The sequence below is a fragment of the Neophocaena asiaeorientalis genome, unplaced genomic scaffold, assembly GCF_003031525.2.
Source record: "Neophocaena asiaeorientalis asiaeorientalis breed wild unplaced genomic scaffold, Neophocaena_asiaeorientalis_V1.1 scaffold196, whole genome shotgun sequence".
NCBI classification, from domain to species: Eukaryota; Metazoa; Chordata; class Mammalia; order Artiodactyla; family Phocoenidae; genus Neophocaena; species Neophocaena asiaeorientalis.
Window position 1 is genome coordinate 4,530,825 of NW_020173929.1, and position 24,115 is coordinate 4,554,939.

At 51.4% G+C, this 24,115-nt stretch overlaps 1 protein-coding gene across 8 annotated transcripts in view; it reads left to right on the forward strand.

Moving 5' to 3' along the window:
* The window catches only part of PRR5L (proline rich 5 like), a 72,425-nt gene extending 52,253 nt beyond the window's left edge, over window positions 1–20,172 (forward strand). For 6 of the 8 annotated variants that reach the window (XM_024752557.1, XM_024752552.1, XM_024752553.1 and 3 more), the window contains exons 6-10: window positions 2,342–2,433; window positions 3,466–3,648; window positions 6,109–6,249; window positions 10,414–10,540; window positions 18,876–20,172. In XM_024752557.1, coding sequence (XP_024608325.1) covers window positions 2,342–2,433; window positions 3,466–3,648; window positions 6,109–6,249; window positions 10,414–10,540; window positions 18,876–19,270 — 938 coding nt within the window. In that variant the 3' untranslated portion in view covers window positions 19,271–20,172. The remainder of the gene's footprint in view (window positions 1–2,341; window positions 2,434–3,465; window positions 3,649–6,108; window positions 6,250–10,413; window positions 10,541–18,875) is intronic. The other 2 variants (XM_024752558.1, XM_024752559.1) reach the window with 2 other exon arrangements.
* Window positions 20,173–24,115: the final 3,943 nt, after the last annotated feature.

The window sequence follows — 24,115 nt, forward strand, 5'->3', positions numbered from 1 at the left end:
TGACGGAAGACTTAGGATAAGGGCCATCAATAAAGGAGCTGGCATAGCCTTTTCTCCTTTGAGATACACTCTCCAGGTGTTGGGATTCACCTCGGTTTTAGACACCAGGATGCCCTAACATTTCAGACCATCCTCTTGACTTCCTGACCTCTTCCCTGCAGTGAACTAGCCTACCTTTGAAAAGAGAATGGTGATCGATACATTCATTCAAACATTCATTGATTGTCTACTTTTTTTTTTTTTTTTTTTTTTTAAGCATGGGCTCTAGGCGTACAGGCTTCAGTAGTTGTGGCACACGGGCTCAGTAGTTTTGGCTCGCTGGCTCGAGAGTGCAGGCTCAGTAGTTGTGGTGCACGGGTTAAGTTGCTCCATGGCATGTGAGATCTTCCCGGACCAGGGCTCGAACCCGTATACCCTGCATTGGCAGGCGGATTCTTAACCACTGTGCCAGCAGGGAAGTCCCTGATTATCTACTGTTTACCAGGTACTTTGCTAGGTGCTGGGGACACGGTGGTGAACAAAACTTCATAGGATTTCAGGTCCTCGAGGCCCTCACTACCTGGTAGTGGAGACAGGTATTAATCAAATCACCATCAGATATAAAACCCCAACTGGGACAAGTACCAAGAATGCAATCCATAACAGGGGGATTTGGCCAGTGGGGGAGACTTTCTTGTGGAAGTAATTCTGGAGTTGAAAATATTAAGATAAACGGATGTACATTAGGCAAAGAGAGGAGAGCAAGAACAGTCTAGCCAAAGGAACTAGAACGTGCAAAGGCCCTGTGGCATGGAGGGGGCATGGTGAGCATGAGGGGCTGAAATAAAAGTCGCATACAAGGGGAATACAGAAGAGGATGAAGACACAGAAGAAGGAAGCAGACTCTCCCCAGCCAGATTGCCTATGCTGTGGTTTCTTTATCTAAGAGCAAAGGAAAGTGTTGGAGCTAGCTATTAAGTCCTGCTCTGTCCTGTCCCAGATTTGGGTTAAAAGGTAACCTCCTTCCACTCACCAGCCCTAGTATCTGCAAAAACCTATGCACTCAGTACTTGCCATTCACTCATTTAAAGATTTCCAAACATTGATTTACTGATGTGTCTGGCTAAGTGCTAGAAATAGAATGGTGAGCAGGACAGACAGGGCTGGGACCCTCACTCCCATTCTAGTGGAGGAGACAGACAGAAGTAAATGAGTGATTCCAACAATGTGTAATTAGCACACAGTGAGGGAAAGTAGAGGGTGCTGTGGATTTGCAATTCTCTCCAGTGTATTTCACTCTGACCTTTCAAAATCTGCACAGCTTTGGCCCTGCTAGCTACTAGTCACGCCCTCGTTCTGTTTTCTCTGCCAGCCACTGCTTTTGTTGTCCGCTAAATTAATAGATGGACAACACTAAATGACTCTTTGAAGATCAGTTCAGTGGAACTGGCCGTGCATTGCCAGATGCATCTCTCAGGGTCTAATCTTGGCTGACCCAGTTTCCCTGCCTCAGCTGAGCAGAGATAGTACCCAGTCAGCTCTGTTATCTAGGTCATTAAACAGCAGCCACCGTGCAGGCTCTGCTCTGCCAGTGCCTGCCTTTCCTGCAGGTGCAAAGTCCCTCGAACAGCCTTCCGGTGGCGTTGGGTGACCTATGTCCATCTAGCCTGGGGGTGGCGCTTGGCCAGGGCTTGGGCTTCCTGATCCGGGGGATGAGGGTAGGCATAGCGTCAGGAGGTGGGTCCCGTGTTTTGCAGGTGACTGTTCAGAGAATAATGCCCTGCCGGTTACAGTGGGTGGAGGTGATAGTTTCTAAGCCCTCTTTCCATCTCTCTCAAGTGACAGCTCAAATCTAGACTGAAAAGCCAGTGTCTTAGTGATTATGAAAAACAAAATAATCTATAACTGTGCACATGATCTTTCTGGATCATAAGGGCAAGAGCACGGGTTCTGGAATCCCAGCTTGGCCTTCTACCTGTGTGACTTTGAGCCCAGATACCTGGCCTGTCTGAGCTGTAAAATGGGGTAATAGCGTCTACTCATGAGATAGCTTATAGATAAATAATCCAGCACAGGGCCTGATAATGTAACCATTCTCGTGACGATAGCAGTTATGGCGTGCTTTTCAAAATTCAGCTCCCTTTTCTGGATTAAGGGAGAGAAGGCATATTTTCGGTCGAGTTTTCCCATCCAATCCCATGTTTTCTGTAGTAACACCTCTGGATCAAAAGTAGATAATGAGCTTCCTCTCACGACCATCCCATGCTCCGTCTGACGTGGAACTGTCTCCTGGCCTCTCCTGCAAGTAATGACCGAGTTCTTTCCTTTCTTCCTCCCCTCCCATCTTCTCGCCCTCATGTAGGTGAAAATCGCATGGAGGTTCTGGCTGAAGTCTGGGACCACTTCTTCACTGAGACGCTCCCCACCCTGCAGGCAATATTCTATCCAGTTCAGGTCAGTCTTACTGGGGAACATCCTCCTGCCGGTCTGGGCAGCCTGTCTTATTCCTTGGCCTTTGCCCCCGGGGGCCTGCCAGTGAATGGGGGAAAACCAGGGTATTGGGCGCTGCCTGAGCTGGCTCAGGACCTCGGACATCTTTGGAAGGCCACTCTGTTCTATATCCAGCATCTAACCTCAAGCAACGAGCAGTGCCTGCAGACCTAGCAGTTTGTAGGCGCTCTCTTCCCTCTTGGTTTTGAGTATGTCTGTATATTCTTGGAGTGGGTTGTTTCTTCTTACTTTTCAGAAGTAGGGAAGGTGGGGCAAGGAGACTTTTTCTTTCCTTTTCTTTCTTTTCTCCACCCTCTTCTTTGAAGCACAATTTTCTGTGGCTCCCAAATTGTGGGAAAGGGACAATATTCCTTGCCCCTTGTAAGGGATTCCTGAATACGAGAAGGCCCATGATGTCGCAGAAAGAACTGGGGACCTGGAATCAGTAGCTGGGTTTGGGCAAACTCATTTCCTGTTTCTAGGCACAGCTCTGTTTCATCTCCTGCAGAATGAGGAATTTAGAGTAAAACCGAGTAGCATCTCTTATGCTTCTTATTCTGGGAGCTCAGCTCATTCTACCTACATGCGTCGGTTTCCCTCTACCTTCCTGAAGGGGCCAATAGCAGGACTGGTCAGTGCCGGGTCAGAATGGACAGCCCCTCAGGCAGACTGACCAATAAATATTCTTCTCCAAAATGTATGTCTCTGCCACACGCTTATGCTGCTATGTGCTCACGAGCGCTCCTCCCACTGCGGTTAAGGCATCACATCTATCAGGTTTGTTGAAGTGCAGGCGTGGGCGCTCCAATAATGCAGCCATTAGCAAAGGTAGGAATTACCTTGGACCAGAGGTAAGGGCCCACATGCTTTGTTGGCTTTGAGTGGTATTTTAAAGGAAGTTGGGATTCTTTTAAATACATGTCAGATATTTAAAAATTGGGAGGTTATGCCTTCAGAGTCCATCTCCCAATTCAGGTTTGCCCCTAACAATTCCAGGAGAAGTGTCTGGCCTGCAGCGCACTGCTCTTTTCATCTCATCCTCAGCTCCACCCTGCACCCCTGCGAGAGGATTTGAAGCATTTATGTGGATGGTTCACTCCCTGTGTCCACAGACTTCTCCCTTCTCTGCAATACTCACTCCTCGGCCAACAGTGGGTCTTAAGAAGACACACCAGGGAGGTAGGGTTGCCAGATTTCGCAAATCAAAATACAGGATGCTGAGTTAAATTTCAGATAAACAATGAATAATGCAGTATTTGGGATATACTTATGCTAAAAAATGATTCAAATTTAACTGGACAGCCTCCGCTTTATTTGGCAGTCCTACTGGAGAGGGGGTGTAGACCTAGGTCCCCCTTAGGACCATTTGGGCAGGGAACTCCAAGGTGCGGATACCCGGATGGATTTAGAATGGGGAGGGAGGGATCTGAGTGGACATGGCCCCGTGCAGTCATTGGAGGCCCAAGAGGGGCCTTTTTAGCCTCAAATCCAGGCAGGAGCCCAGTTGCATGAGTCTGAGGATGGTACTGTCCTGCTTCTCTTGAAAAATTCTAAGATCTGGCAAGAGTCGCTCTTGCCCCTGTCTGCCCCTCCCCCACACAATTTCCCAAGTGCTACTGCTGGTCCAGACACCCCACTTTGAGAACCCCTGAGTTAGGGACTCTTACTACTACTGGTAGTGACACCCCCAGAGGTGTCTGTTTGTCCAGCTGGGTCCTTCTCACAACTCGCTGTGTAGGTGTCTGTGTGAGACCTACTGGTCTCACTGGACGATGTGTTTGTGTGCCCACTGTGTTCAAGGGTGTGGAACTTTGCCTGCCTTTTTCTGTCTTGTAAAGTGAAAGGAGTCCTGGCGATGAAGCGAGGGCACAGATACCTACGACATAGAAAGTCAGTGCCGAGTGCTGGGATGTGATGCAAAGAATAGAAACTGTAGGACCTTGAGGAAAGTGGGGGGACCACTGTCATTGGAGGTGGTTGGGGAAGGCATTCAAGGAGTGGTTAAACTGAGGCTGTGAAGCATGGGTGGCGTGTATCTCTTGGGACTGGAGGGTAGGGGGATGCGGGGATGGCAAAACCTCTCTTGCCCATGTTTCTGTAAAACCCTAAGGAGTTGCAGGAAGTGCAAAACTTCCTTAAACCTCGGTCAACTTGAGGGATGGGAAGCTATGTCGTCTTTGGGAGGATACCCTAGTGATACCTCACCTCTACCAAGGTGATTTTTGTTGTACGCTGTATGTATATGTGCAGATGAGAGTCCAGGAAAAGGGCCCTCCTTTCCCTTTCTGTTTTGGGAAACTTTAGGAGCTCTAAAATCAAATAGTTTAGGTTTGAGATCCAGCTCTATCTTGGGTAGATTCCTGTCACTCTGGGTGTAGGGTTTTTCATCTGTGGAGCGGGTTTTAGAGTAGTATCTATCTCAGAGGTGGTCGTGAGGATTAAATGTGCCATTTACATCTAGGATATTGAGAATCAAGCCTAGCACATGGTCAGAGCTTAGGAAGGGTCACAGCTCTTACGATGATTAGTTACTGTTTTCATCCTCTGCCCCCAGCCTACATGGTTGAACAAGTCCCTTTCTTCTACTTTCCCAGTGGTTTTTCCTCCCGTGTTTCTTGCATTTGCAGAAGAGTCTAACAGGTCCTGTGTTTCCTTCTTTGCCTGGCACATGATAGGTGAGCAGGTATTGAATGGGTGAAGCTGAGGAAGCAGCCTTGCCTGTAGGGAGGCGCTGTTGTCCTTCTGTCTCATTTCTCCTCATCTTCCTCCTTTCTGACCATTAGCACACCGTGGCCCCCACTGTATGTGTCTTGTATCACCTTTGGGTCATCTAGGCAGGTTGAGTCACACCTTATCTGAAGTATAATTGATTTACAATATTAGTTTACAATGTTGTACAGCATAGTGATTCCATGTTTTTATAGATTATACTCCATTTAAAGTTATTATAAAATATTGGCTATATTCCCTGTGCTGTACGATATATCCTTGTATCTTATTTATTTTATACCTAGTAGTTTGTACCTCTTCATCCCCTACCCCTGTGTTACCCCTGCCCTCTTCCCTCTCCCCGCTGGTAACCACTACTTTGTTCTCTGTATCTATGAGTCCGTTTCGTTTTGTTATATTCATTAGTTTGTTTTATTTTTTAGATTCCACATACAAGTGATAAGGTACAACATTTGTCTTTCTCTGTCTGACTTATTTCACTAAGCGTAATACCCTCCAGTTTCATCCATGTTGTTACAAATGGCAAAATTTCATTCCTTTTTATGGCTGAGTAGTATTCCTTTGTGTGTGCGTGTGTGTGTGTATTTATATACACACACCACACCTTCTTTATCCAGCGATCTGTCTATGACATTTAGGTTGTGTTCACATCTTGGCTATCGTAAATAATGCTGCTATGAACATTGGGGTGCATGGATCTTTTCGAATCAGCGAGTCACACCTTATCGTAAATGAAGCTTTTGTTCTGAAGGACGGGGGCCAAGTCTGTGACTGTTTGACAGCCCCCCTGGGCCTTGCAGACACCTCGTTCCCCCCGACCATCCATTTGTGTTGCTGGCCCCCACGTGGTTGGTGGCAGATCCCGCCAGCTCTCACCTCCCGACGCTGCTTCTTCTTCTCTCCTGCCAGGGCCAGGAGCTGACCATCCGCCAGATCTCCCTGCTGGGCTTCCGCGACCTGGTCCTGCTGAAGGTGAAGCTGGATGACTTGCTGCTGCTGGCCCAGCCCCAGCTGCCCTCGTCCATCGTCCAGATGTTGCTCATCCTGCAGGTGAGGGTGGGCGGAGACATCACCGCAGGTTGAGGGGGAAAGGGCCCTGTGGCCAGAGCACCCTGGCTCAGTTTAGTGTCCTTTAGCGTCATCAGTCACGTTCCAGTTCGTTTGTCCATTTGCTGTATGTCCACTGTGCACCGTCAAGGTCCCTCGTGCTGTGCTGGGTGCTGGGATCCCGGGGGAAGCCAGAGGAACACTGCCCCGTCCTTCAGGGAGTGGACACCCTTCTCCCCGATCCTGTCATGTCAGGGAGCCTCGTGTTGTAAGTTACGACCAGAACCCACTTCATCCCAGCTCAAGCCAGACCAGGAACCCACAGGAAAGGTCCTCAGGGGCTACAGCCACAAGTGAGACCACGTCAGGCCACAAAGCTGCCAGCCTCTCCCCACTTACTGGTCTCTACTCGTATCTGGTCCACCTGGCTTCTCTCTGGCCCTGCCTCTCCTGGCCTTCTTGGACTTGGTCTCTCTCTCTCTCTCTCTCTCTCTCTCTGCAGGGTTGCATTCAGTGCTTCGGTTTGCGCCGACAAACGTGGCATCCCACGGCTTGCATGTTTCCACCAAGAGATGACCCAGGTGGCTGCCTAGCATCTCTTAATCCCAATTCTAAATCAACGATAGGAAGATGAGCTAACCCTGGTTGGTTCCCGGCTATCTGCCAGGCATGGGCCAAGGACTTAAAGTGTGTTGCTTTCTGAATCAAATAATCTAAACCTTATGAGCTGGACACTGTTGTTAGTGCCATCTTACAGATGAGGAGACTGAAACCCAGGAAGTTTATGTGTTTGCCTGAGGTCCCGCAGCCCGAGGTAGTAAGATTTAGAACCGTGTACACTCAGGGGAAAGACTGATTGGCCCAGCTCGGGCTACGTGACTCCCCTTTGCGCAATCGGCTAGGACCTTGAATAGGATCACATAGAATAAACATGGCCTCCGTGAGCCCGGTTCTGTGGATAGGGGTGCACAATTCCAAGAAACAAGGCTTGTGGCCTAAGGACATCCCCCAAAAGGTGGCTGCTATGCCTCTCTGACCTCTGTACCAAGTTGAGATGCTGCAGCCTCAGCTCTGAGCCCGTCCTCGGGGAAGAGAGTTTCATTCTTGGTCAGGCTGGTGAGGATCCCTGGCTGCCGTCTCGGTAGGGGTGGAACGTCAGGTGTGGAACCCCTGATCTCTCCCTCCCCACTAGCTGCTGTTTTCTTCCGGTTCTCTAGCTGGGCCGTCCTTCTGGGCCTTCTCTCCCTTTCCTGAGGTCAGAGAGGAGGAAGGGTTACCTAACAGAACAAGAGGGGGTGTCATTGGCTAGAATACCAGGTCAAGTATTTTTATGAAAAGGAAGGAGAAGGAATGGGGATAGAAAAGCATGCGTATGCAGCTCAGGTCTGTGGAGCATAAAATAGGGCTTGGGTCCTGAAGAAGGAGTGTAGAAAAGGAGGCCTCTGGGATTCGGAGAGGAAGATTAGGAAAGGAAAGTTGGGCTTCCACACTTCCATTTCCATTTATATTCTGGGAAGTCGGGCAAGGAAACAGTCTCTGTTTTCCCATTTCACAGATGAGATGGAGGTTCAGAGAGGTTGGCAAACTAACTCAAGGTCACGTGCTGATTTGTAAGAGAGCTGGATTTGTCACCCATTCCTCAGCTCTCGCTCTTTCTACCTTCCCACCTAGCCTCTCCCGGCTACCACTGCCTCCCCTCCCGCAGCCTCCCAGGGTACTTGGAGACGCCCCATGAGCTTCTGAGATGGTCTCTTCGACACAGGACATTTGGCATCATTTCTCCGAGGGCCTCCTGGGACTGGTTCCCTGGTCCGTGTTTTTCTACACTCTGGGAGCCAGGAAGCCGGAGGCGGGAGTGTGACAGTGACAAAGGCAGGTTTTTCCCCAGTCTAGGTCCAGCTCCTTGGGTGGCAGGGGCGGCAGCTTCTGGATCTGAATGGAACGTGCAGGTTGTACTACCCTGGGACCATTCCCGCTACAGGAAATTTAGGCCCCAGTAGTTAGAATTGCTCTGCTCTCTCCCCGGGCCCCTACTTCCCACAGCGCCATGAGATCTGGGGCTGTTTTTTCCCTGCCTAACTCATATGGAGAAAAGAGCCATTTCTCAGGCCATCTCTCCCTTTTCCAGTGCTTTCCCAAAATGTCCCTGAACAAACCCCTCCCTCCCCAAAATATACAAGGGGTTCAAACTACTGTGGGCCACGAGCTCCTGTTCTTAGGCTGTCCAGGAAGAGGCTGAGCCAGAGATTTTGACCACTGTGGAGATCCGGTTCCCCCTGGCAGTGGCAGACAGGTCTGAGACCATCCTAGAATGGTCCCTTCCTAGGGAACCTGCCAAGCCAAGCAGATGTGCTCCCTGCCGGGCCGGGCCCCAGGGCCCCCAGTCTCAGCAGGGCCCCGTGCTTGGTTTAATTGTCTCCTGTTGCCATCGGGAAACTCTTTAACAATTTTTGAACCAGGAACCCCGCGTTTTCCTCTTGCACTGGGCCTTGCAGATATGTAGCCCGTCCAGCGGCCAGGCCAAGGGCTGAGGGCAGCTCCCTCCTAGAGGGCTGTGTGCAAGTCAAGTTCTCGGCCCAGGGAGAAAACCATCCAGCTCCGGATCAATGCGTTTGTTAGTTAAGCATTTTCTTCCCACCTCCTTCCTCTTTTCCTTATCCTGTCATCCCTCTCTGTTTAGTGCTTAGGAATTGTAGAGGGGGAGAGGCTTAGATGAGAAATATCAAGGCATTAACAAAATGAGAAAAAAAAGTTTCCTCAGATCTGAAACCCAACCAAGGTGGTTTTGGGGCTGAAACTGGTCCACTTTTGAGGCCTGGGGTGGGTCTCTGGGAGCATGAATAAGGCTCCCCGCGCCCTTCTATTGCCTGGAGGATCCCCTTCCATTTGGGCAGATTTGTGTGTGAAGCATCTTATTTCCACTGCTGGCCTTTCCCAATGCTTCAGCTCCTGCTAAGCGGTATTGGAACCTGGGGGCGTGAAAAACCACCAAGTCGTCTCCCCATCATCACCCCTTTCAAGTGCCAGGCAGCCCCACTTGCATTTTCTCTTCATTTCTTTTCCAGGCCCTTCCCAGCCCTAATTCCCAAGTCTTCTGCATCATAGCCCCTCCTCAGCCTCCTCTGTGTTTCCTTAAGCTTCCCCCTCCCTCGCACGGTGATGGAGCTGACGAGGGACCACGTCAGCCAGTTTCCCTGGGGGCTTCTTATACCTCACCCAGTGATCTCCAGCCCGTAGGACCGGCCCTTCCCCCTTCATGGCCCAGCCTCCAAAACTCCAGTGCAGTGGAGAGTTTTCACTTTTCAAGTGAGGGTGACATAAAATCTATTCCGTGTTGAGAATTTGATTGGAAAAGCCTTTGGGCTGAGCATAGCCCCTGCAGAGCCTTGACTCTGCTCCCCTGCAGCCCCTCAACATGACCACCTGGCTTCCAGGGCTTTCCAGTGAGAAATTGAATTCCCTTGGAGTCTGCTGTTTTCCTAGACAACCTTGGTGACCTTCTGGCTCCTTTTAGCTCTAAGGACTCCTGTCGCGCTGGGCTTTGAAGTGATCCTTCATCCTGGTGCTAAATGTATGTCTAGTTCCACAGTGACACTCCCTTTCTTCTACTGTTCTGGACTTCTCCAAATTCTGTTCCCCTTTCTTTTCTAGCTAATTAACAAGGGGCAGTAAGATGGGCTTGGAGCCAGACAGCTTGTGTTCCAGTCCCAGGTTTTTGCCACTTTCCAGCTGTGTCTCCCTGGGCAAGTTACATGAGCTTTCTGGGTCTTACTTTCCTCATGTGTATAAGGCAGATGACGAGGGTTGTTGGGAGGCCTCTGTGCTCTGATACACGTGAAGTGCTTATATAAAGCGCCTGTGTGCCAGGTGTGAAACAGTCATTGTGACAGTGCTGGTGAGAGTACTACGGTTGGAACCACTCAGACCTCAGCCCTGGAGCTGGGGTGGGGACAGTTCCCACGGGCCCTGCATCGGGGTGGGATCCAACCGCAAAGGCCACGGTGCTCTCTGTGCACGGTGCCGATCACCGCCACCCATGACAAGTGCCTGAGGCTTCAGTCCTGGCTGTCCTTCCTTTCAGCCACAAGGATGCGGCCTGCCTTGATTATAGTAGGAGGGCAGTCGGACTTTGACTGACCTTTGTCTCTCTTGGGTGTTTATTTCCAGAGTGTCCACGAGCCCACAGGCCCAAGCGAGGGTTATTTGCAGCTGGAGGAGCTGGTGAAGCAGGTCGTTTCTCCTTTCCTCGGCATCAGCGAGGACCGGAGCGTCTCAGGCCCCACATACACACTGGGTAAGGGGCACGGCTCTCAAGCTGCCAGGAGCCTCTGTGGCAATGATACCAGCTATGTTTTACCGAGCCCTGATTATACCCCAAGCCCTTTGCTTCCCATGTGGGTCGTGCAAATCTCTGCATGTCCATCTCTCATGTTTCCCACTGGCCTGTGTCTCGGTAACCTCCCCTCTTGGCAATTCCTCCCAAGGCACTGTTACCGTACCTCCGTGGCGGCGCTTGTTTGATCCGCATCTTTGATCGGTGGCTTTGATCTTTTTCGGTGTCTGCGATGTTAATTTTCCTGTATCTCATACCAGAAACGGCCTTACTGCACCCTATCCCCTCATGAGTGGAAAAACTACCAGTGATGAATTTCCCTTTGAAAGCAGCTCAGAATGTGAAGCCAGCTCATTGTGTGTGTGGCTGGAGGTACAGCTGCTGGCTGCCCACTACATTTCTATAGTTACCATCAGGGCCTTCACACCAAGGACAGGGGCTCCTGGACTGGGGGACAGATCCCGTTGTGGCCTTTTTCAGTGGCTGTAAAGCTAGCATTCAGGCTCTGTACTAGTCACCCTGGCGAATCTAGAGATGAATTGGGTCTGTTCCTTCTCTCAGGGAGACCACGGCCTAGATGGGAAAATAGCTACAGAATATCATAAAAGATATGGCTCAGTTACCCTCTGAAATGAAAATCCCCCAAATGCATGAACTTTGGGTTTGTGGTTCTATCTCCAGCATCCAGGATGGTGCCTGACATACAGTAGGCACTCAAAAAACTATATTTGTTAGCTGGATGGGCGGCGTCTGTACCTGGGGCTGGGGTGACCAGCACCCACAGACAGGTGCAGAGGCGGAAAGGGACTCCCCAAATTTGTAACCTTTTGCCCGCTCTTCTTGCTTGCATGGAGACCTAGCTGAGCTTCAAAGAAAAGGAGGGAGGAGCAGCCTCCAGCAGGCGTCCCACCCCTTCCTGGGCCTCAGGACTGCAGAAAAAGGCAGGGCCGGCCACAGTTTTCAGGCCCCATTTATGCTTCCCTGGAGACACCAGCATAACCACAGCCACCACAGATCCGAGGGTGCTGGCCTGAGCCTGGTCTTCCACACTCCCTCCTTCTCTGCCTCCCTCCCTCATTCCACCCGGCTGAAGGAAAACAGTCCCCTGCCCTCCCCGTGAGGAGGCCTGGGCGCCACCTTCCGGCTTTGGCCCAGCAACTGGCCCCCGAGTTTTTGGGGCAGGTGTCAAGATGCCAGCGGGTTAGCCAGGCCATGGCACGGACCCCACCATCCTCTGGGCCTAGAGCCGGGAACAAGAATAGATTTGGAAGTTTGTTCAGTGAGGACGTGCTCTAAGAAGGGATACCTTCAACTTTTCAGCTATAATAAGACTAAAACATACTTTCATCAAATTATAAACCAAAGGCCTGAGGTTTTATTCTTATACCAAGGACCATCCTTTTCTCCGGGGCGTTGTCACAGTAGGGGCAGAGAGGGAAGGAAATGACCTTCTTTTGATTATTTTTTTATTATATTATTGTTTCAGCAAATGTGTACTGAGACCCTGTCCCTGGCACCTTGTGAGGTGCCGCAGGTTTATCTGTGACAAAACTGACCCATCCCTGCCCTCTGGGATGCAGGGTCTGGTGAAGAAGTCACAAGCAATAGATGATGACTCATCAGTGTACGAGTGCTCTGAGTGGGGAAGTCCAGGGCCCACGGCAGGAGGACTTCACCGGGACTGGGAAATCAGGGAGGACTCCCTGGAGGAAGTGGTATCTGCAGTGGGACCTGGAGGATGAGCATAAGTTAGCTGAGTAAACGGGAAAGGAAGACTGTCCCGGGCAAAGGGAAAGATCTTTGGGAGGGTTTTGGAGTTGGGGGGAGGAGGGCGGGGAGTAGGAGGGTGAAGCATTGGAGGAACTGAGAGGGCCTTAGAGTTTTAGCGTGGCTGATGGCAGGGAAAGCCCCCAGACACAGACCACATCCTGGGCACTGTGCAGGTGGGCTGGATACCACCTTCCCACGCACAGGGGAGGCGAATGAAGGTCAAGGTCGCTTGGCCATTGGAGACAGGCTTCCAAAGCCTCGAGCTGTTTGCCCTTTACCAGCTTTTCCCCACACTCCACCTGCACCCCACCCACCCCGTCAACTCCTAGGAGGTGACTGATTTCACTGAGGGACAGCGGAGGAGCTGGTCTTTCCCTCTCAGTTGTCGACTGAAAAAAATATACAACCTGAAAGTTGAGAATTATGTTTTATTCGACGGACACAGTGAGGACTTAAGTGCAGAAGACAGCCTCTCAGAGAGCTCTGAGGGACTGTTCCAATGAGGTAAGGGAGGAGCCAGGATATGTAGAAGTTTTTGCAACAAAGACCAGGTAGTCGGAACATTGAAAGAATACTGTTAAAGAAAAATAGACGTCTCAAGTCAGTGAATTTTGCGCTTTTCTGCATATGGGAAGATGCAAGAGTCTGGGCTCATTGAAATCATTCCTTTGATACCCACCTTAACTCTCTAGGGCCAGTATCCTGCTCTTCTCCATCCTGAATCCCCTCAGGGGGCAGCTTCTGTGGCTGAGGGCTTGATGGCCACAACCCCTTTGTTTACTGACACGGCAGCCGACATTCTTTGTCCACACACTCCTTAGCCCAAGAGGTGTCCGAGGCCGACATGTCATCCCAAACTCCTGGATACCAAAAGGCTAACACGGCCACGAAGGTGCCCTTCCTTATCGAGGACACCCCTTTCTAGATAAAGAGAGGAGTCTCTGGGCCTCAGTCTTCCCCTCAGTCAGTTGGAGGCAATGACATTTCTCCTGCCTGTGGAAAAGGCCCGTTATGACGGCTGGCCGAGGTAAAGACTGAGGAGATGCAGTGGACATGAGAGATCCCTGGACCCTCGGGAGGGCTTTACTACGGCCGCTCTGGGCCTGACTCGGTGGGAGGGGTCAAGGGCAGCTGGGACCATCATCTCCAAAGCCACCCCTTATCAAATGCTCGTCACCTTCCAGGCCCTGAGCAAGGGCTTGGCATGTAATCATCCTCATGGACCTGCTGCGAGGGTGCCTGCTGTCGTGACCTCAGACTCAGTGTTGGTAAGAAACGTCCCCCGGGTCACATGGGGTAGGTGACCAGAGCCAGAGAAGTGGTTTTCCAGGGGGCTCCCCACTGCACCCACGTGCCCACACGGGTTGATCTGGGGACTCAAGGGCAGGCCCTCTTCCTACTGGCCAGGCCGATGGGTCTGAGAGTTAAGCCTCACCCTGCAGCTGTGCAAGGCTCGCTTCAGAGAGAAAAGATGAGTCCAAGGCCGTGATGGAGTGAGTGTGTGTGTGTGTGTGTGTGTGTGTGTCCTCTCTGCCAAAGCTGTCACTTTTCTTGGGCAGACGGAGTGTGGGCAGAGGAGGAAGATAATGAAATCTTAAAAAAAAAACAAGAAAACAAAAAAATCCAGGCTGCTTTGTCAGAGGCCAGGCCCGTGTTTCTACCTTTCTGGTTTCCCAAGTTCGCAGGCTGCTGCCCTGGCCTGTGTAGTGCGCGGTGTCTCCCACATGGAAGCCTGGCCTCCCACCCATGTGTCCCCATTGTGTCCTCCCTCAGGGGGAGGGCCCTTTTCCTCAACATACTGTAACTCGTCCCCGTGCCCAGTAGGCATTCATGGGCTTTCAGGTGCCGGGGCCTGAAGAGGGACACCCACCGTGGACGTGGTGGGCAGGGATCACAATGCCTGCCTTATGGGGGCCACTCTGGTGAGGCCCGGCCGGCGAGCCAGGGAGATCAAAGGCCTGGGAACAGAGTCCCCAAGAAAGGACCGCCTCCTCCAGGCTTTGCTTCTCTCTGGGGAGTTGAAAGGAGCTGCCATGTCTGGCTCCGGAGCAGAGGGATGAATGCCAGGGCTCAGCGGGGCGCCTGGGGAGTGAGGGGGGAACAAAGGCTCCCCTCGCCATACCCCATGTGACAGGCAGGAGGAGGCCTGGAAGTGGGTACAGGAGGTGGCAGGGCCCAGCCCCTCTCCCTGCTCCAAGGGCCCCCTTGCAGGGGAGGGACAAGTTTTTAGGCCCCAGGGGAGGTCCACAGCTTAGTCAGTCCCTTAATGGAAATTTCCTTCTCTGAGTGGCAGGGCCCAGCTTTCCCTGATACAAATAAGAAAAAGAGGGAAAAGAGAGCAAGCAGCCACAGTGTGGGGAGGCCACTGTCAGCTCCAGGCCTACTCTTCAGTTTTAAGGTCTCCCAAGGGGCCCTAGCAGGGTCTGACCTCGCCGGGGACACAGCTTGGCGTACACTTGTCCTGGGGTTGGCTCTGGAATCCAGTGGGAGCTTCGTAAGGACACACTGTCTGCCCAGGGGACTCACACGGCCCAGCGGCCCCTGTGGTCTCGGCTGTGCCCACACCTAGTCTTGGGAGCCAACACATTCCACCCAGAATGCAGGAGGAAGAGCTGGAGGCCTCTCAGTCAGCGTCAGGCAACAGCCCTAAGGAGAGAGGTGAGGCCAGCCGCAGAAGGAGTGGGGCCCTGGAAACCACAAGGGCTGGGCTTCAGCTGTGTGCCCTGGAGTAAGTTACTTAACGTCTCTGAGCTGCAGAGGGCCGAGCACAGAGGAGGAAGAAGACGCCCTGTCTCAGGGCAGGGCCCAGGCAGAGCTGCCACCTGCTGTATTACGGACCCCAGCTAGAATGGCCTGGGGCCTGTGGAATCACCCCAGGTGAGGAGTTGTGTGTGCCTCCCCTTCCCTTCTCTGGACCCCAAACCACATTCTGGCCCTTGCCATGGTGTGTAGTCATGACCTGACTATTTGTTGGTCTCCCCCTTAGACCGGGAGCTTGTTGCATGTGGCTCACCTGTATCCCAGGCCTGGCACAGACCTCTCCTCCGAGGGAGGGGATAAATGAACCACCAGCTGGGGTGCAGGCTGTCCATCCCTCTCAAAGGAGCAGGCCCATCTAGGACGACCCCTCTTCACGACTCCTCCTCTGAATCCCCAGAGCGCTCTGTCCGTAGCCCTGCCCTGCCATTGGACACTGATTTGTGTGCGGGCCTCCCAGAGGTCAGGAGCAAGGGCTGTGCTGTCAGCCTTGGGTTTGAATCCCGGTTTCATCACTAATCGTGACTGTAAAATGATATAGCATCTCAACCTCAGGTTCCTTTTCTGCAAAGTAGTTATAGCAGGAGATCACATCAGTAAAGCTTCTCCTTTTCTGATACAGTGCAGAGTAGAGGCTCAGTTAATGATCGTGCCTGAGACTCTACCCATCTCCAACGCACGTATCCCCTGCGCTCCAGGCCCTGTGCAGGCCCCATATCAGATTTACATTTCTCTTGCTCTCAGCAGTGCACACAGCATCTGGCACAAAGTTCAAGATGTGTTTGCTGAAAGAGGGGGCAGATGTCATGGGGACCCCCTCCTCCAGGCTGGCCGCCCTCCCTCTGGCTCCATCTCTCCGCAGCAGCCCAAGTGGCCTGTCTTGTCAGTTTGCTCCCTCCAGGGCCTTTGGGGTGCTGAACTAACGGTGTGAGAGATGGACAATGCCCAAGCCCCCATCTGAGACACCTTGCTAGCTCATTCTACTATGGAAATCATCAAACGAATTCTTTCCCCCAGAGCTTCTGTGTGTGTTCACCATGCACATTTGTCCCCCGGGCCCTCACCTCATCCCATGTCCTGGGCCTGGGCTTTGTCCTACCTCTTTCCTCTTCCTGGATCTGCATGTAGTAAATGCTCACCGAACAGTCCAGCCCAGTCTCCTGCCAGGCTGGTTGTAGGGCCACAACCTGGGTCTTGCCACTGCCAACCTAGAGTGTGCTTGCTTTTAACAGCAGCAGGAGAGAAATGGATTGTTTCCAAGGGCATTTTTTAATGGATGGTTCTTTAATGAGGTCCCTGCTTCTTTGAACTCTTCTGGTGCTTCTGCTTTATAGTTACCGATTTCTGTGATCATAAAAGTAATACATGGTTATTGTAAAAATGTGGGAACATCATAGAAATGTGCGGCTTGGCACGTACAAGCACCCATGCTTGAGAGGACCTCTGCCGACGTCTGGCATCGATTCTTCTGTCCTGGTGGCTCCTTGGCATTCTGTCTCCTATTCATTCTTCCCCAGAGAAGGGGCTGATGACGCCTCTGTCTGGCACTACTGGAGGCTGTGTTTGCTGTTACCTGAATTCAGAGAGTGGGCCGGCTCAAGCGCAGCGGCGGAGCCCTGAGAGGCAGTAGTGTGTAGTGGGGAGCGTCCGGGCACTGCCATTTAGAGCCTCAGAGGGTTGGGCCAAGTCTCAGTCTTCCTCATCCGAGCAACGGGGATGATGAGAGCCGTCCTAGTGTTTCAGAGGGAGATTGGGATTCAACAGTGAGAAGGCAGATGGGAACACTCTCAGTAAGCTCTAAATTCTATGTATTATTGTTTGGTTTTGAGAAATATCAGTTATTGCTATTAGCACCAAACAGCTCCCCCTGGGGCTCTGAGCCAGTAGTCTTGGTGAACTTGGTTCTAAGGGTTAGCATTTCATTCTCTTGTCATTGTTTATACCTATGTGTGTGTGTATATATATATGTATATGTATACATATAGACACACGTGTGTATATACATATGCACATATATGTAAATACATATGTGCATATATGGACATGGAAAATCGTCCAGTGCTGGGAACTGCTGAGAGCTTTGCAGATGGACATGGCAGCCTCACTACAATGCCCATCTAGGAGCACAAGCTGAGAGCATGTATCAGGGCCTCCAGATCCATGGGAAGAGCTGACACTAAACTAGACCAGCATGGGCCGAGTGTCCCCAAGGCCAGTGTGTGACCAGTGAGCACTGTCTGCTCTCCCTGTAGAGACTAGTTTCCCCCCTCCCCCTCTGTGATCCTGTCAGGGGTGCTGGGAGTACCAGCGCAGTCAACCCTTCTTCATTTCTCCCCACGGCATCCCCTGCTGAAAGAGGGATGTGTTAGGGGTCTTTGGGGTCTCAGGGATGAGGGAGCTGGGGAAAGCAGTGACACACGCAACGAGGTGGGCGGTTGGAAGGCTGGGAGACGTGTGCACTGGCAGGAAGAGGGCCAAAGAAAAGGAGAAAAGGCTTTGAACAGAACCCACCGTTCCTCAGCCCTCCATCCTCACCTCCTCTGCCTCGCTGGGGTCTTTCATCCAGTTCGTGATGCAGACGCAGGAGAAGAGGACAGTGCCTGCAGAGGAGGCTTCCCTGGGACCTTGGGGATGCAGGCTTACCCTGGTCCCTACTCCGGCCACACTGTAGGTCTCTGGACTGGCCTGGTCCTTGTGAAGGCGGGAGATGAGAGGCCCTCAGAACTGGGTGTTGCTGGTACACGTGCTTCCTCCTTTGGATTCTTCTCCCTGGATTTGAACCCCATGTACTTGGCTTGTCCTTCCCACGAGATGCTCAGTCTCACTATGTGTACTTTGTGTGGGCAGCTTGCAAGAGTGAGGTCTGGAGTGAGACAGACCTTGTTTGCATCCCAGCTTTACTACGTTCTCTCCGTGTGAGCGTAGGCTAGTTACTACCTCTCTGATATTCGTATTGTCTCCCACTTTACAGATGAGAAAACGATCATAACTTAGGTTCAGTTTAAGGAGGATTCAAAAGACAAAAGCATGTCCAGGTTGAGCATATTTTCTAGAGTGTGGTGAGAATTCAAGAAGCAGCAGTTTTATAATAATTCCTGTCCAACCCTCTCTCTGTCTTCCTCAGTGGGGCCTGCCATGGAGCGTCATCCATTCTTTGATGCTGTGAAAGGCTGGTTGAATCCTGAGTATTGACTTGAACAGAACACGGGTCTCAGACCACTGACCTGCTGGGAGCGTTGATAGTCCTGCTTCAGGACGATCTGGAGGATGTCCCACTGCCCTCGCTTTGATAGCCGAGCTCCCCCAAGTAACCCGTTCCTCCAGACTTGAGCTTATGAGGCCTTTTCCACTTCCTCTGTTGGCACTGCAGAGAGCACATCATGCTGAATAGAGCCGAGGGCTTCTTTCGGCAGCTGGTCCAGCCAGTGCCCGGGTCTTCAGAGGAGACTGGTTGAAAGGGAATTGAGGGCAAATCCAATGAAGCTCAGGCAGCAGCGGGGAAAGCGGGGGGAGACTCCCTTGGACCTAATCAATCATGGAAAGTCCTTTGGTGACCCCTACTGTGGGGGGCAGTATCAGGCATAAACAAGTAAAGATACAACAGAAGCCTTTAGACATAGCCAAGTTCTTCCCTTACGTTTTAGGGCTTCATCTAAAGCTCTCTCTGAAGGTGGGGCCGCCACCTCCCTCGTCCCCCAAATTCATTAGGAGTTTTTGATTCCCACTATCCCCTCTGCAATCACAACCTTCGCTGGTCTTTCTCTTGCAGCCAGGCGCCACTCCAGGGCCCGGCCCAAGGTCACGCTCTTGAACTACGCCTCCCCGATGACCGCCGTCAGCCGGCCCCTGAACGAGATGGCCCTGACGCCCCTGACGGAGCAAGAGGGCGAGGCCTACCTAGAGAAGTGTGGCAGCGTCCGGCGACACACGGTGGCCAATGCCCACTCGGACATCCAGCTGCTGGCCATGGCCACCAGGATGCACTCGGGCTTAGGGGAGGAGCCTGGCGGCGAGGACAAGCGCCTGCTTCTGCCACCCAGCTTCCCGCCGCCCCACCGGCAGTGCTCCAGTGAGCCCAACATCGCTGATGGCCCCGATGAGCCGGAGCAGGTGGCAGCGGGCAGCCAGGAGGACTCAGAGCTGAACTGTGCATCCCTCAGCTGAATGCCCGCCTCTGGGACCTCCCAGCTCCTGCCTGGCCACCAGGATGAGGGTGGCTTCATCCGCGAGGACCGCCGAGGGGAGCTCTTCCTTTGGGCAATTCCGCCGTATGCCTTTCCAGGTACAGGCTAGCGTGAGCGCCCTTGGGAAAATCCCCGTCGTGAGCCTCTCCATTTTCGTGACCGTGGCCACCTACCTCTTGGCGGCCACACAGATCCAACTGCCTAATGCTCACCTTCTGACTTTCAGCCTTGCCTGCCTGACTCAACTCAAATCCTCCTCTCTGGGCTTCCCCTCAGATACTGGACTATCTGATCCTCCCAGCCCTATATCGCAGTGCCCCTGGCGTTCCTATAGCAGGAAGCCGTCCGGCCCACACACACAGCCAGCAAGGATGTGTTGGCGTGTGGCGTTCCCCTTGAGGGTCCTTGTGATACAGAGGCCGATGGGTGAAAAGAGACAATAGAGAGGTACCTCTTCTCTCCGTCTTGTGTGGAGTAAAGGTAGACTGCAGCCCCTCCCAAGCCTGACTCTGGGAATGCAGCTTTCATTTCAGTTTCAGAATTACTGGGAAAGAGTGGCCCCACCGGTGGGTGAGGGTCCGTCCTCACCTATATCCAGACCCTATGTGCTGCCCTTGGCTTTTGGTCTGGGAGGGCCACAATGCTGGAGGAACCCCGTCTTTGATTAAGCCTCAGCATTCCCCTCTCAGGCTTCCTCCCCGACTCAAGGAACTAACCTTCCCGGTGGAGTAGCTGGTGCCTCCCTCCCTTTCTCATTTCAGAAACTGACCCTTTTCCTATTGTGGGGATGGGGCCGGCTGATACCAACCAACCAGTCTGTTCCTGGATTTGACTTGAATTTTTTAAATGTGCATCGTTTCAAAAATAAATTGCTTGCGAGTATCTGCACGTAGGATCTTGCACCGCTCATTTCCAATGGGGTGTGTCTTCAAACTGAAAAACAGCGAACCCCCTAAGAAAGGAGACTGGAAGTGGTCCAGGGTGAAAGTGATCCGTGGTGGGCAGGGCTTAGAGGCCGCAGAGCTCTGGAAGCAGCTGGACTTGAATCCAGTGTGGCCTGTGTTTGTGAGTGTTGTGGTTTATAGGAAAAGTTGCATTGAGATAGAGAGACTCAGCTTGTCGTATGAGCTGAGAGTTCTAGCAAATGGGATGTCTTAGCGCTCTACAGTGCAGGGAGCTGGGAAAGATGTGGGCAGGACCTTTTGGAGAGATGTCCATTCCCTGTGATTAAAGAAGTGCCTGGAATGTATAACCTGTGGGGCCTTGAAATGTTTTTTGGGGCAGCGGGCTTTGGTACTGTGCTATATATATCCTCAGCACTCCTCCCTCCATCCAGGTCTGGGCTTTTTATCTCCGTTGACCTCCCTGTTCTTTTTGTATTTGCCTGTTGGCCCTGCTGATAACAGCTCCAGAAAAAAGAGAAGGCCCCTGGGCCCTTCTGGCACCTTCTAGGTATCCTGTTAATCTTTGGAAACTTTGTTTATGAAATGTCAGAGACATGAGCCAGTTTGGCTTCCAATATGGCAGGAGGTGGCCGGGAGAGAATGAGGACAGTTTAAGCTGCCAACAGAGGAGGAAACCTTCTAAGCTCATCTAAGCCTTGACAGCATTTCCCTTCTGGGTGAAGATTTGAAATATGACTAGAGTCATGCTTTTGATGGCTTTTGATTTGGAAATTTTGTTTAAAAAGTTGTTTCGTTTTCATCCTTTTAAGAGATTGATGGAAGAGAAATGTCCAAAGGAGATCTTCTGAGAATTTCAAACAAAAAATAATCTGTGTATGCGTTGGATAAAGTCCACAAATTCACTAACAGGTATCAGTAGGTAACAACATGATGATTTATTTAACTGATGGCTTCTGTCCTTATTGGTACACTTAGCACTTGGGACTAGTATTTATTGATCCAGGCAAAGTAATTAATCATGCTTGGGTTTGCTTTTTTAGTTTACAACCTGAATGATATATATGTCTTTAAATGCTTTTTCCACACACTAAATGCCCCTGATGGGGACATCAGTCATCAGTTAAATATGTAAGCTCAGTACAGACCCAGTGTACTTAATTGCTAATGAATTGGTAGCCAGTTTACAACTTTACCTTTGATGTACACACCTGATATTTGTACAGTATTTCACACTGTACATATAAAAATTGTGCTGTTGTCTATGAGCATTCTAGCCATCAGAGCTATTGCAAGAGCGACAACCGTAGTGTTGTTTTTTTGTTTTAATTTCATTATTATTTTTGGCTGCGTTGGGCCTTTGTTGCTGCGTGCAGGCTTTCTCTAGTTTTGGCGAGCCGGGGCTACTCTTCGTTGTGGTGTGCGGGCTTCTCATTGCGGTGGCTTCTCTTGTTGTGGAGCACGGGCTCTAGGTGCGCCGGTTTCAATAGTTGTGGCACGCGGGCTCAGTAGCTGTGGCACACGGGCTTAGTTGCTGCGCGGCATGTGGGATCTTCCCGGACCAGGGCTTGAACCCGTGTCCCCTGCATCGGCAGGCGGATTCTTAACCACTGCGCCACCAGGGAAGTCCAACCGCAGTGTTTTTAACCACTTTTTCTCCCCTGCACAAGATGAAGATTCGTTTTTGTTATTTAAGCTAGGATCTTCCGGTGGCTGAGGTTTAATGACAGGAAATGATCATGACTCTTAAACTCCGAGTGGGCTCGAAACCAAAAACCTTTCATGCTGTCCGTTTCCAAAATGGATTCAATAAACGTCATTTTGTACATGCTGCCCTGTTCCCAGGCTGCGTGTCTTGATTGAATTTGCAAGCGCAGAGCGTCCGTTAGATCTTTTCTGTCTCCTGTCCTCACACTCCCTGTGTGAGGAGCCTGCCTTCCCTGGCGCCATGTTCCATTTCCTGTTGCCCCCACCCCAGGGTTAGGCAGCAGCCTGACCTCAGCCAGTCTCCCCTGGGCTTGACTTGCCATCCTTGTCTGGATTGGCAAGTCATTTCCTGGAGGAACAGCCTGTCTGCAAAGGAGCTTGGAAAACACCGAACAAAGTCGGAGAAGGCAAGGCCTCTTCTGAAGCCAGCTTGGTCTCTTTCCTGAGTATTTGACCTGGAGGGGGCACTTACCGTATTTACTTGTAAACCATCTCCTCATATATGCCCCTTCGGTTCTGTTGGGCAGAGGCTATTTATTTTTTTAATTTTTATTGGAGTAGAGTATAGTTGATTTACAATGTTGTGTTAGTTTCAGGTGTACAGCAAAGTGAATCAGTTATACATATACATATATCCCGCAGAAGCAATTTATAATATTTTGCTCTCCACATATATTGGGCTGGCCAAAAAGTTCATTCAGGTTTTTCCATACGAGCCGATGGAAAACCCGATCGAACTTTTTGGCCAACCCAGTATTTTCCTGGGAGGGCTGCATCAGTGTTGGCTTGAGACCCCTGAAGGCTTTGTAAGAGGCTTCAGAGAGGTGTGACCTGAACTGACTGAAGATCCTGGAGGAGGTCAAGGAGAGCGTTCACACTTTTTATTGTGCCTTCAGAGGCTGGAAGTGTGAACTATGAACCCTGAGCGTTCTGCCTTGGTAGATTTCATGCCATTGGGGCACCACCTGTATTCACTCAGCCAGCCACTCATCTTCCGGCCAAGGATTTGTGGAACTGCCACTGCTTTGTAGGCACTTGTGTGTGCTGGGGATGCAGTGATGGATGGATAACCTGCGTGCCTGCTCTCTTGGAGCTTACCATTGAATGCGGGAAGGCTGGCAATCGGGTAAACACAGGCATTTCAAAAAATGAACAACACTGGAGGACATAAAATGGCAAAATGCAGTGACTAGAGGGTGATGCGAAGGTGACCCTAGGTCAGGTGGCTAGAGAAGGTCTCTCTAAAGTTGCAGCCGGCTTTACAACCTGCTTTTGTTTCCGCTCGCTGCCATAATAAATTACCATGAATAAGTGGCTTAAAACAGCGAACACTTCTAATCTCACAGTTCTGCAGGCTGGAAGTCTGACCTGGGTCTTACTGGGCTAGAAGTCAAGGTGTTGGCAGGGCTGCATTCCTTTCTGGAGGCTCTGAGGGAGAATCCATTTCCTCACCTTTGCCTGCTTCTAGAGGCCACCCATGGCCTCTTCATCTTCAACACCAGCAAGTGGGTTGAATCCCTCATGCCAGCCTCCCTTCTGCCTCCTTCTTCCACTTTTATTAAAGACACTTGTGATTCCATTGGGCCCCCCTGGATAATCTTTATCTCAAGATTTCTATGGGCAAGGCCTCTCCTGCCCCCTCTGCTGATGTCTCAGTGGGAGAAAGGCCAGCCACCTGGTATGCTGGGGACCCCGAGAAGATGAGGCGGTGTCGAGCGGGTGGGTGCTGGTCTCCAGGGAGACTGGCCCATCTAGCCCAGGGGCCTTTAAGCCTGATTTCTACCCACTGGCCCAGACTCCCATGGTGACCATGATGCTGGAGTTCTTCACTCAAATCTTATTTCCCATCTCATATGCCTGTCAGGCCCACATCATCCCTTGAATGCACTTGTATGACTTGGTACTCCCTGTATTGGTCTCCAGGTCCCATTTCACCCTATGGACACGCCCCAACTGATCTTTCTAAAATGCACTCCCTGCTTAAAACTTCTCCCTGGCTTCCAATAAAATCCACACACCTGAACTTGCCTTTCCAAGCTGATCCCCACCTGCCCTTCCCGCCTCCTTCATTGCTCCCTGACTGTCCGTTATCCCAGGAAGCTGCCTTCTACCTCCACACCCTCCGCCTTGCCCCTGCTGATCCTTCTCCCTCATCCAGGTAGAAGCCTCTACACACTCTCAGGTACTGTCCTAGGAAGGTGAGGATGTGTAGGATT